This window comes from Tiliqua scincoides, chromosome 15 (genome assembly GCF_035046505.1).
Source record: "Tiliqua scincoides isolate rTilSci1 chromosome 15, rTilSci1.hap2, whole genome shotgun sequence".
NCBI lineage: Eukaryota > Metazoa > Chordata > Lepidosauria > Squamata > Scincidae > Tiliqua > Tiliqua scincoides.
This window is the reverse complement of record NC_089835.1, coordinates 1,203,225-1,216,888: the sequence shown is the minus strand read 5'-3', so window position 1 is coordinate 1,216,888 and position 13,664 is coordinate 1,203,225. Positions and strand designations below refer to the sequence as shown.

At 50.2% G+C, this 13,664-nt stretch overlaps 1 protein-coding gene across 1 annotated transcript in view; it reads right to left on the bottom strand.

The window, feature by feature from the left end:
• Positions 1–10,546, bottom strand: part of EHBP1L1 (EH domain binding protein 1 like 1) — a 34,278-nt gene extending 23,732 nt beyond the window's left edge. The window contains exon 1 of the mRNA XM_066610238.1: positions 10,391–10,546. Within this exon, the coding sequence (XP_066466335.1) occupies positions 10,391–10,494 (104 nt within the window). The 5' untranslated portion in view covers positions 10,495–10,546. The remainder of the gene's footprint in view (positions 1–10,390) is intronic.
• Positions 10,547–13,664: the final 3,118 nt, after the last annotated feature.

The following is a 13,664-nucleotide window of genomic DNA, read 5'->3' as shown; positions in this document are numbered from 1 at the left end:
CAAGAGACCTGCAAGGCTTCCTGGGAATTGTAGTTAAGAACATAAGAACAGCCCCACTGGAGCAGGCCACAGGCCCATCTAGTCCAGCTTCCTGTATCACACAGGGCCCACCAAATGCCCCAGGGAGCACACCAGCTAACAAGAGACCTCAGCCTGGTGCCTTCCCTTGCACTGGCATTCTGACATAGCCCATTTCTAAAATCAGGAGGTTGCGCATACACATCATGGCTTGTAACCCATAATGGATTTTTCCTCCAGAAACTTGTCCAATCCCCTTTTAAAGGCGTCCAGGCTAGACGCCATCACCACATCCTGTGGCAAGGAGTTCCACAGACCAACCACACGCTGAGTAAAGAAATCTCAGAGAAATCTCTGAAAGAGGCAGCTCTTTCAGAGAGTGACCCTGAACCCCCAACACATTTAGTTTTCCATAAACCAATCTGGAACCAAAGCCAACCCTGAAATCCCTACCTCAGAGGCGTAACGAGGGTGGAATCTAAGGTCACCTACCCCAGACGCTACACCACTTCTGGGATCTCCCTGGAGGAAGAAGCAGCACTGGTGGCTTCATAACCCCATTCCTTCTCCAAGGGTGAGCCTCCGCAGGAGAAAGAACTGGGGATGCAAAGCCACCAGTGTCTTCTCCTCCAGGGAGGACCTGGAAGTGACGTCATGATGTCATGCGACATCGTGACATCACTGCTCCAGGTGCCAAGCCTTCTATTTACGCCTCTTCTGCTCTGCACTACTTTGAACCCAAAGGGTAATGAACCCCAAACTACAAAAGGGGGGGGGGGACTGGTTCAAAATAAGCCATTCAATTTCAACTGGTACAGTGAAGGGGCCAAGAAATCAAGCTGCAAAACAGGACCTTCCCAGGCTAGGCAAAGAGCAGAGGATGAGGAAGAGAGCCAAATTCCTTCCTCTTTCTCTTCCACGTTCCTTGATGGCTGGGGGCAACTGTCAGTTTTCCCCTGACCCTCTTGTGGGGAGGAAGTGAGCTGAACACATTCTTGGGTCTGCAGACAGGGGTGGCAGGTGGCCAACTGCTGCACAAATCCAGCCACTACTGTGCACCCAAATTTGTGACGCACGCCATTCTTGACACCCCACTGTCCTGCGGCAAGGCATTCCCCAGACAATCTGAACACTCTTATGCAACCCCTTTGGAGTGCCCAGTTGCAGAACTGGGGCTCCTTGGTCCAGGGTCTCAAATACTGAGTGGAGAGCCAGGGCTGCAGCTTGTGTCAGGCTGTGGCCAAGACTGGCAGCAGTATTTCCCCATTTCCTTTCCGGGGCAGGCTCTCAAAGCTCTGCGAGAAGCCCTGAGCCAGGCAGCGACCTGCAGGCCCCATTCAGCACGGGGCGTGGATAATATATTTCAGTGGGAATTTATCTTCCCCTTCCCAGCCCCGCTGGGCGTGGGGCCTGATCCCTCTCTGCACAGAGCCGCACCCAGCACATGGGAAGAGATCAGTCCCTGCTGCTGTTCAGGCCTGATCATGTTTTATTGGCTCTGCCTCTAATCATCGGAGCCCTTCTCCAGCACAATCCCCAAGACCAGACCCCAGGAGTCCTAGCCTGGGCAGGACCAGACCAGGCCACCACCAACCCACTAGGGTGCCCAAATCTCGCCTCAAATTTCTGAGTCCTGCACTCCTTTTTGCCAGGAAGAAGACACAGGAAGGAGCTTTGGTGCAGACATATGAAGAGGCATTCTCTTGAACAGGTATGAGGCGAGGTCCACATCAGCCACTTTAGGACCCAATCCTATCCAACTTTTCAGCACTGCTGGCAGCCAGTAGAGCAGTCACAGTGGCCTCCTTAAGATAAGGGAATATTTGTTCCCTTGCCACAGGGCTGCATTGCAGCTGGATTGGCACTGGAAAGTTGGATAGGATTTGGCCCTAAGTTGAAAAGCAGGGAACTAATCACAAGCTTACAGGTCTAGGAGAACAAATCACTCCCATTTTAGAAATTCACCCCTTGGAACTGGAGTGCAAGAATGTTTTTCAATAGTCTTGCAATTCTGAAGTTGAAACCAGGGTATTTCAGTTATGACCTTGCTCTTCCCCCTTTCTGCAGCCAAAGAGGAGCAGGACAGAGGTGACCTATTGATCCTTTAATCCAGTGGTGCCCAAACCCCGGCCCTGGGGCCACTTGTGGCTCTCGAGGCCTCCCAATGCGGCCCTCAGGGAGCCCCCAGTCTCCAATGAGCCTCTGGAGATTTGTTGGAGCCCGTACTGGCCTGATGCAACAGCTCTCACCATGAGGGCGACTGTTTGAACTCTCGCATGAGCTGTGGGATGAGGGCTCCCTCCACTGCTTGCTGTTTCACATCTGTGATGCAGCAGCGGCAGCAAAGGAAAGAACAGCCTTGCTTTGTGCAAGGCCTTTTATAGGCCTTGAGCTATTGCAAGACCTTCATTCATTCATATAAGTTCATCTTTAATATATTCATTTACGTAAACTTATGTAAATTTATTCAAATTTTAAATGTAAATTAATTCTTCTCCTCCCCCCCGGCCCCCAACACAGTGTCAGGGAGATGATGTGGCCCTCCTGCCAAAAGCTTTGGACACCCCTGCTTTAATCTATTGATCCTTATCTAAGACATCTGACAAAGATGTCTCTCCAGACAGATTGCAATTAATGCGTCACTGGCCCTGCCTCTCTTCCTACTCTGTTGCCTCCCTTGTGTCAATATCAAACTGCAAGCCCAGCAGGGCAAGGTCCTGAGCTTTCACTATAGCAGTGGTTCTCACACATTTAGCACCGGGACCCACTTTTTAGGATGAGACTCTGTCAGGACCCACTGGTGGTGATGTCATGATCGGAAGCGACATTATCAAGCAGGAAAAATTTTCCACAATCCTAGGCTGCAACCCTACTCACACTTACCAGGAGTAAGTCCCATTTACCATCATCGTTAAAAGAATATGCATAGTAGCTTGTTCAAAGTACAGGTCTGTAACACTACCCCAAATGTAGTCACACACCATGGCAGCATCAAGTCTAATATATTAAAAATAAAATATTGAATGAATGCGGACCCAGCTGAAATTGGCTCACGACCCACCATTTGAGAAACACTGTACTATAGGATGCCACACAGACAGACACACACACACACTATCAGTCATTGATGTTATTGATCAAGTTTGCCTCTGCAAAAATGGTGAAAATGCACACAGCCAACCCATATATTTCTGATGAGATGAATGTGGGGACTTAAGCCTGTGTTGGAAGTCCAGATGTGTGTGTGGCGGGGGAATAAACCTGAGGTTAGAAGACGGGAGTGATGATGGAAACAACATTCTGTAGATGCTCAGAAGCACTGTTGATAAGCCCCAGGACTTACCCCTGTCAAAATCCACAAGGTCATTCTTGATGCAGCTGACCTTGGCCTCCCAGCAGCCAAACCTCTGGTGCCAGGATCTGAGAGCCACTGGTTTCGCTTTCGGTTACTACTACTACTTTCCCTAAACTCCTAGGTCACCACAAAACAAATTAAAAATAGGCCACACAGCAACCGGTCTTGTGGCCCACACTGTACAATTCCATCAAGGCAAAAGTAAATAAAGCTGTGATCACAGCAAGTTTTAAATCCAGTTATCTCCGATACAAGGAAATGATACACGGGGAGGCAGGTATTTCTGGGGAGGTGGATTTCTTGCACTTGCAATAAGGAAGCGCAACAGGCGGGTCGTTTTCCGAGTGGACAGAAGATAAAATCAAATCTCCCTGAGTGAATTATTGTTTAGTATCTTCCTGACACAATTGTTTTTCTTTTCAATTGACAGTGTGCATTGGGGTTATGGTCTCTCTTGTTGCTTGCTTGTTTTTACAGTCCGTTAGAAGTGTTTTCCTGGTGCCGTTAGTTTTGTAAGCCTTTTGGGGCTTCTCTATGGGGGAAAGGTGGGTGTAATATATTTTAAACAATAAAATTCCCAGCAGATGGGTCTTGCGTTAACCAGCACAGGGGTTGCTTCGATTCGCCTCCCTTTGCACCAACATTTAGTGTTTAGCCTGGCTCTGAATGAGCATCTGTTAAGACTCCTCCTCCTACTTCCTGAATTCACAAAGGAAGTGGGAAATGGAGAGGAAGTGTAGAGGGAAATGGAGAGGAAGTACAGAGGAGAGGAGAGGACCTTTTTGAATCCAAGGGAGTGAGGGAACATGGACATGAAACACTGTGGGGAATGGACAGGAAGTGTGGAGAAGAGGAGAACATCCTCCACACTTCCTTTTTGAAGCCAGGGAGCCAGAGGAAGAGAAACACTGGACATGGGACAGCCCCACCCGTCTGCCACCTGAAGCAATGGCTTCTGCCAACCTCACAAACAGGTTGGATTTGCTGATGTTCTTCGCATCTGCCTGGAATTCTGGGGAAGCAGATGTCATGGCAGGCACTAACACGCAGGGTCAGACTTGGCTGAGACACCATGTGTGCAACTTAGGACCTGCTCGAGCACTCCGGCTTCCTCAGTACAAACCTTAAAACCCAGTTCTTACCCACTGGCAGGTTCTTTTTTAAACTGTGACAACAGCAAAGAGGGTCACACCCACAGAGCCTTGATGTCCAGCTTCATTTCACATCTTTCACTCTTCTGGGCTAGTGGCCAAAAGGCTAATTTTAGCCCCTTGGCTGGGGAGGGAGGCAGAGGGTCAGAAATCCAGCGCAGGTGCTGGGTTAAATCTAGGCTCAGGGAGGAAATCCAATCTGCCCCCCAAGTGCCCTTCCCCCCTCCACCGAAAGGCCAGATTGAAGTAGCCTCACTTTCACTCCAGGACCGGGATGGAGAGTCAGTGACCTCTGGAGTAAAAGGCAGGCCAGAAAAGCAGCAATCAGAGCCTTCTGCAGGGGTTAATCTCTGCAAAAAAGGTACTGGGGCTACAGCCTCCCAAGGGTGTGGGTCACACTAGACCAGGGCTTTTCAACTTTATTTCCGTCTTTGTGAGTCCTACCTCTGCCAACAGAGATCTAGACAGAGTGAGGAAGCTACAACCCTTTGCCTCCACCAAAGCCCCAATCCAGATGCTGTCCTTCACAGCTGCATCCAGCACTGCTAAATACTCAACATGTGAAGGCTAACTGAGGCCACTGGGAGCAGAGGGAAACACTAGGGACATGCTCAGAGCCCCTCACCTTCCGCAACACTTAAAAATGTTATAGGTAATCTCAGGTGTTGGAAACATTTCAGAGTTTAAACGCAGGCTCTGACATCTGGAAAAGTCAGGAAATCAAAAGGTAGAAATCGCCCGGAGCATCATCAGGCAGAAATATTCCAAAGAAGTACTCAAAATATGAACGCAATGATTAAATGTTGTCCTTATGAGTAGTTGGCCTTATGAGGCTTCCTCTTAAGCCCTCCCTAAGCCAAAACCAATTGTTTAACTTTGAAAGTGGAATGTGTGCTATAGGGCTATAGGCTATAGGGCTGTGCTGTCCACAGGCAATGGCCTTTTGGGGGCACCCATGACTGCTCCCCTCCACTGTCTGGACTCATTATGGAAGAGGGGGATGGAAGAGTGAAGGAGAGGAAAGTCCTAGAGTAGACTAGAGCAGTAGGCAGTAGACTAGAGTAGTAGGCTAGAGCAGGGGTGTCCAAACATTTTGGCAGGAGGGCCACATCATCTCTCTGACACTGTGTCAGGGGCCAGTGGAAAAAATGAATTAATTTACCATTTAAAATTTGAATAAATTTACATAAATGAATATATTAGAGATGGAACTTATATGAATGAATGAAGGTCTTGCAGTAGCTCAAGGCCTATGAAAAGCCTTGCACAAAGCAAGGCTGGCCTTTCCTTTGCTGCCACAGATGCAACAGCAAGTAGTGAAGGGAAGCCCTTGTCCTACAGCTCAGGTGAGAGGTCAAACAGTCGTCCTCTTGCTGAGAACAGTTGCATCGGGCTAGCACAGGCTCCAGCAAGTCTCTGGAGGGCCAGAAGCTCACTGGAGACTGGGGGCTCCCTCAGGGCCGCAAGTGGCCCCCGGGCTGGGGTTTGGGCACCCCTGGACTAGAGCTTCCCTCTCCTGCACACTTCCTCTTTTGCTCCATTTTCCTCCTTCCATTTCAAATCCAAGGAAAGGAAGAAAGGAAGAGTAGCTGCTGAACAACCAAGTGAGGGAGGCAACTTTGGACCAGACTTGTCTCCTTGCAACCAAGTGTCAACCCCAGACTCATCCCTAAGACAGGCAATGTCTCAGTAAAGACACAAGAGCCTCAGGCCACACACAGAGTACATTCCTTTTGGATGCCCAACCTCCCCCTTTCTGGGGTTAAGCCTTCAGGCTGCTAGCATAGCTTCTGGGAAGAGTTCAGACTCAGAGCATCTAACCCAAGGAGCAAAGCACTGGGCTGGGAATGGGAGAGTTTTGAAAAGGCAAATGTCCCTCATTTGGTCACACCCAGCCTGGGAACATAGGGTTCTATTCTTGGCAGAGCTCAGTTTCAGTCCCAGAGCTTATTTTCATACAACAGATCAGCCTTGGTGTAATGACATGTCCTCTGAACACGTGCAGAGTGCTTCCTCCTCACTACTTAAGTATAAGACGATCCTTCCCAGGAAGAATTAAAGGCAAGAGTTTCCATGCTGGCAGAAATCACTTCTTTAACACCCCCTGTTCAACGCTGTCCATTTTCTTCCCCATCCCCTGGCATTGCCAAAGATGGGCCACATCCTTCCAAGTCATGGGGGGAAGGGTGAAACTGGGGCTCAGAGAACTGGGGAAAAACCAAGCTGCAAGGAAGCTGAAACACTGCTGGATACCCCAGGATACTGTCCCCAAAGGGCAAGCCCAACTTTGCTCCCACTCTACAGCCCCCACCTCCCCTTCCTTCTTTTTAGCTCTTCTGCTACTCTAGCTGCCCCCCTGGCCCCATTTTTCACCGCCCTTTTTCCATTTTTAGCTTCGCAATGACTAAATATTTATCATTTCCCCAGGTCCTTATAAGGCCTTTGCAGTGTCAGAAGTGATGACTCGTCTTGTCCTCTTGGGCCTGTCCTACAAGAACATTCCAACTGCTGTTTCCAAGGTACAGCAATGGGTGTGTGCCCCAGTTTAGGGGGGAGAGGAAGGGGGTCCTCTCCCCAATTTCCCCAGCACCCCAAAAACCACCAGGTAGACAGCCCCGCTTCCCTACTCTAACACGCCCCCCGCTCACCCTGCCCCCTTTTTCTTAAGCAGTTGGGAAAAGGGGTGCAGTCACCTAGGTACCAAAGAGAAGGGGAGAAGAGAAGGTGGTTCTAACCATTGCCATTCCACCCCACATGGTGACTAGTTGTCCCTATTCTAGAGTTTCCCACAAAGTAGGGCCTAGACTGAGTCAGCCCCTGCACCTATTCTCCAATGCCAGCCTCCAAGCATGGTGAGAAATGGCAAGACTTCCTGAACATATGCAGAGTGCATTTCCTAGCTCATTCAGACAGGAGCAACTGCAGGCCAACTGCTACCCAGACACCTGAGGTGAAGGAGCAAGTTCCTATGCTTGAAGATGTGACTTTCAGGCACAGTTTTCTTTCTAATTTTTTTTTTAAATTTCAGAAAAAACTCCCGAAGCCAACAGGCGTCAGTGGAGAATACCTGAGTCAGTCTCCTCCTTCCATTCCTCTGGACACAGGCTTCAGGCCTGTGCTTTCAATGCCACGCCACAAACCGGCGACACACAACAGTGAAGAAAAAAGTGTCTCAAGGCATGTGCAGAGTGAAGCTCATCCGATAATGGCAGAGGAAAGTTTGGAAGCAGGTTTGAGCTTCAACACATAAATCTCAGTTGCTGATTCCCACCACTGTCATAGATGGTCAGACATCACAGAACTAGACCCCCCCCCCCAACCAGGTGCTCTTTATGGCACAGGACTCATTGCCTAAACAGGACTCCCATCAATTCAGCCCCCCATGAAGAAGACTGTGGGCCCCTTTCCATGTCCCCACTGAAAGCATTGCCTTGCCCTAACTACAGACGCACCCTATCCATCTCAAACTGCAGTGAGACAAACTGGCAGGCACCAGAGGAAACTGTATGATTAAAAGCCCATTTTGGTTACTTTCCAATTAAAGGGTATATCCCCATCCTCTCCAGCTTGAAGACCTCCCATCTGCCTCCTCACATTTGGAAGGGATCCCACCCCACATATCCACAACATCCCTCTCTTTAGTTAGTTGCCAAGTTTCTAGTGAATGATGACAGACTGAGCCATGCTACGCTAATCCAGGCTCCAGTAAAAAGTTGGACTACTGCAATGCACTCTGTGTGGGGCTGCCCTTGAAGACAGTTGGGAAGTGGCAACTGGGGCAGAAGGTATGTTTTTTAACAGGTACCAGGAGTCGTGCAATACTGAACCATTCTGAGTCAATGGTATCAGTAGCCAATTTGCTTCCAGGCCCAATTTAAGATGCTGGTCATTCACATGTTGCACAGCTTGGGATGCCCCCTCGCCAACTGAAGCCTTTGTGTCTGAAAGACCAGGATGGCCAAGGCCGGGAGGAGAATACTTTCGGCTATGGGTCCAAAATGATCAAATTTCTTCCAGGAAAGAGCAGGAAATCTGTGGGTTGCATCCCAAGTAAGTTTTTTGTGGCCAAGCCCCATGGAAATGAATAGAACTTAAGGGCCCGATCCTATCCAATTTTCAAGCACTGGTGCAGCCGCAATGTAGCCCCAAGGTAAGGGAACAAATGGTCCCGTACCTTAAGGGGGCCTCTGTTACTGCTGCCCCACCATAAGATGCAGTGCATGCCCCATTGGCACAGCCGCACCAGCACTGGAAAATTGAATAGGATTGGGCCCTTAGTCCTCTCGAGTCTACTTAAGCCTAACTCAAGACCCCTTCATTTCCATGGGGCTCAGTTACAACTCACCTTCTTGGGACACAACCCAATTTCTTTACAAGCTTTTGGGAAGGGTTTCAGGATCTTGTTTCTTTCTACTGGTATTTAGCTAATCTTTGTGTGGCTATTTTTAATCTGTGGTTGTTTCCAATGTTTTGGCTCTCTTCCTTTTTTCCCTTCTCCCTGTTGCTTTTGTGATTGTATCTTTATTCAGATCCTGAACTGCTTGGAAAAGCAGCATGGAAATGTTTCAAATAAATCAGGTAAACAAAACAGGCCCCCCCTTCCATTCACCACTTCCTCATGCGCCAGCCACAATTTGCCATTCTCCAACTACACAACGGTGTTCCCTCTGCTTCGCACAATGCTGGAGGAGCAACCAATAAAATTCGGCAGCCATGAACCAGACAGCCATGAGTTCGAATTTCCTCTTGACCAGTATTTTTTTAGGCTCCAATCCTATCCAACTTTCCAGCACTGATGTCGTTGTGCCAATGGGGCATGTGCTGCATCCTGCAGTGGAGAGGCAGTCGCAGAGGCCTCCTCAAGGTAAGGGAACATTTGCGGCTGCATTGGTGCTGAGAAGTTGGATAGGATCGGGCCCTTTGTGGCCTTACACCAACCTCTCAGCCTCCAACAAGGTGTTATTCATATACCAGTGGCTGCAGAGGGATTGCATTGGGGCATCCTTCCCCATTATCCCCCCATAGCAAATAAGCCACCACCATTGCTGAGATTTCAGGAGCTTATTGGTGCAAGTGGGCCTTGGGCTAGTTGACCAATCTGGCTGATCAGGGTGACCAGACATCTCCTTTCTCCAGGCCATATACTCTTTTTCCAGACTCGTGACCTGGAAAAGAACTTAAACCTCCCTCTTTTTCCCTGGGAGCAGGCCTTCTTGTCATTAATAAATTATATTTAAGAACATAAGAAGAGCCCCACCGGATCAGGCCAAAGGCCCACCTAGTCCAGCTTCCTATATCTCACAGTGGCCCACCAAATGCTTCAGGGAGCAGCACACAAGGCACAACCTGCTGCCCTCCCCTGCATCTGGCATTCCGAGGAATCCTACTCTAAAACCAGGAGCTTGCACATACCTATCGTGACTTGGAACCCGTGATGGACTTTTCCTCCAGAAATCCATCCAATTCCCTCTTAAAGGCATCTAGGCGAGATGCCATCACCACTTCCAGTGGCAAGGAGTTCCACAGGCTAATTACACGCTGGGCAAAGAAATATTTTCTTTTGGCTGTATATAGTTTTAAATTTAATAATCAGCAGTCTAGTGTTTAAATTAACCACATAAAATCAATATGCGAGAGCCTTTTGGCATTTATTCTGTCGTGCCCCACATTTTTCTTGGCCGCCCTACGGTCTGTGCCCTTTTGCTGTTGTGACACCTGGTCAGCCAGCGGGCGCTGGCCTACCTTGCAAGGTGGTTGTGGCTGGACACTCCAAAGAGGAGCCAAAGTCCGCACTTGCGCTCGCGCAGCACCTGGGAGGCAGTCCCGCCCGCTGCCTCCCCCACCCCGGCGCCAGGGCGCTGCTCACCATTTCTTGGTGCCCTCCAGCACCAGCTCCTGGTAGCAGGCGACGAAGTGGAACTTGGCCGCCCGCTTGCCCACGCGCTGCAGCCGCTTCCACACCGAGCTCATGGCGCCTCAGGCAGAGCCCCCATCCCCGCGCTCCGGACGCCGCGCCCGGCCAGCCTCGCGCCGCACAGGAGGAAGTCGGGCGAGAAGCTGCAAGAAAGTTGCACAGCCCCAGCCGGGGGGGCGGGGCGGGGGGCGGGGCGACCGCCTTCCTCCGCCCCCAGCGTGTCTACTCGGAAGTAGAGCCCTGCAGCCCTCCTCCGCCTTGAAACAAAGCGGCTGGCGCACTCAGCAAGAGTGCCTCTGACCACGCACAGAGTTTTTTTTGCTGTTTTCAAACCCAGCCAAGTTTCCAGCCAAAAAGGGGGAAATGGCACATTCCAGGCAGGCTGCGTCATTGGCTGGCTTGGCCCGGTTCTGCCGAGGCATGTCTACTCAGAAGTAAGTCCCATTAGAGTCAATGGGGCTTACTCCCAGGTAAGAGTGCCTAGGATTGCAGCCTGAGACCTGCTTTCTCCAAGCAGCTCATGGGAAGCAGAGCCTCCTCGGGGGGCTGGCTGGGCTTGGCGTCCTGCTGCCAGTCAGCGCTTGGCAGTGATGGGGGAGGTGGAGCGAGGGGCAGACCTACAGCACGAGCCTAGGCGTGTCTACTCGGAAGTAAGTCCCGTGGTGTTCAGTGGGGCTTACTCCCAGGAAATGCAGCCTCAGAGGGCAGGAGCTTCAAAAGTTGAAAGGGTGGTGATGAAGCGGCTCTCGGGGAACTTTTCACCGCAGCTTGGAAGGCAAGCGGGCAGAAGAGCATGTGCAGAGTGCCCACCCCTCTGATTAAAAGCAAGCAGGTCCAGAACTGCTACAGCTCACCCTTCCCCCCCCGTACATTCTCCAGCTCAATAGGGGGCTGATATTGTTTTCTGCTGCTCCTCAACTCCAAGCCGGCACCAATGGGTTTTGCTCCAGAGAGGGTCAGCCCCAGAAATATAGAGACATGTGCCTCTGACCACGTGCAGGGTGTTCTTTCTTTCTCTCACCAGCATGCAGGACTTGGGAAGACAGAGATTCTGTGTGTTGACCTCCACTGTGCCCCCCCCCTTTTATTCTGAGTGGGCAAGACCCATTTAGAACAGCTCCCATGCCCCCACCACTCTCCCCTAACTACTAGGGATGCTGTTCCACAGTGCACCTATCCACTGGGGGCGAGAACGCAGCAAAAACGGGCAAAGTGGCCTCTGGAGACTTAAAGACAAGCACATTTATTGCATCTTATGCTGCCATAAATCACCTCCTTGGGTGGCTCCTGTGGCCCCCCCCCACACACACACCAGCACCCACAAGCAGGCACTGAAAGGGTGGGGAGTGGAAATTTCAAGATTGGGTGACAGGCCTGGGTCCAGAGCATCCAAAGGGCTGGGCGACCTGTGTGTGTTAAAGGTGCTCCACTCCGGCATCCTATCCTCTAGCCCCCAATATGAAACCTCTTGAAACCTCCACCCCAAGTTCTGATCTGTCCCCCTTTTCCCCTTCCTTCTTAAGTGCCTCGTCTGCTGCCTTCCCCTCTCTTCCTTTCAAATTTCACATACTTCTCTTCTGGCTCAGAGGGTATAAATACATGCCCTGTAAACTGATCCCAAACAGATTCCAGCATCATTCTGGCTGGACGTGCGCATCATGGAAATTCACCACCCCAAATTTAGCAGGCAAGTGACAGAAACTTCCCCCAAGGCTCCCAGAGGGCAGGTGGGGAGGTTGGGATCCCAAGGAATTACGTGCATGGCTGAATCCTAAAAGAATTAATGGTTTCAACTGCTCAGGTTCTTTTAATTAAATTATATAGCACCGTTCAAACACACGGCACTGTACAGTCAAAGAGAAGGTGGCTCTCTGCCCCCGAGGAGCTCACAATCTAAAATAGACACAGTGGAGAAAGAGAAAGGAGAGGGGGATGTTGCCAGGAGAAAGTATGCAAAAAAAAAAGTATACACAGGCATGCCCTGGTATCCACGGTTTTGGTATCCACAGTTTCAGTTAACCATGGATACCAGGAACACCTCTTAAAAAGATAGGGGAACATTTAAAAAAATCTTGTTTACCTAGTTTTTTAGAACTTTCCTCTCTCTTTTAAAGGTGTCCCCACTATCCCTGGTTTCAGATATCCATGGGGGAGTCTGGAACAGAACCCCAGTGGCTACCGGGGCACACCTGTACCTACTTTGGCTTAGTTGTAACAAGGTTTGTTATTGTTCTGTCAGGCAGGCTCTGGGCCTTGTTTAGGTGAACTACAAAGATGTGTGGAACCCTGAGCATATGCAGAATGCCCAGGACCAGCCATCCATGAGATCAACTGAGATCTCACATGCACACACTCTTAGGGATATGTTAACTTGTTATTCTCGGCAGGCTTGAATCCCCAGCACATTTTTCTGCTCCACTTAAAGCATTGTTTGCATATATCCCAGAAAAATAGCTGTCAGTGGAACTCTCTCCCCCATGACTCTTACTGAAGTTAAAGCCCCAGCATTTCCTGCACGTGCCCTTAGGATGGTCCTTCTTTATGCATTGGTGCTTCAGACACTGGCAAGCATGACATACTATTAACTGCTTTTCTCATGTTTGCCTTTTACTCACTCTCTAAAACATTATGAGAGAGAATAGATAAGCCCATCATTTTCTTCACAATGCCCTTGCGAGGTAGGGCTGGGTCATAGACAGTAGCTTACTGTCACACAAACGTGTGAAAAAACACAGGTTCACGTGACACGAGCCTTGAGCACAGAGGGGGGCTGCCAAGACTTTCCTTGTGCCTTTTCACAACGTGTACCTGACCTTTGGAGGTGAGGAGGGTTATTCCAAGGAAGCAGCCCTTTTCTGAGCCCCACCCAGGGTAAACAGAGCCTCTCTATGACTCAGTCTGGCTGGAGGCAGCGGCTGACACTGACTCAGCAGAGAGGGAGACTTTTACCAGGGCCTGGTGGCACACGGACCCGGAGACTCCTTTCTCGCTGGAAGCCAGCCTACAAAGAAGGGAGGTGGATTTGGCCAAAACAAGAGTTTGGCGGCCTCAAGGTTGTGAAAGATTTCCTTGCCAGAAAAGGGAGCACGTGGCACTGCCTGCCGCAGAGAACTGGGCTTAAGAACCTGGTTCGAGCCCAGCTCTGACAAGGACTGCCAGCACAGCCTTAGGTACTGACTTGCCCCCAGCTCAAGTCCTCCTACAGAACAGGAAAACGTCCCTGAAT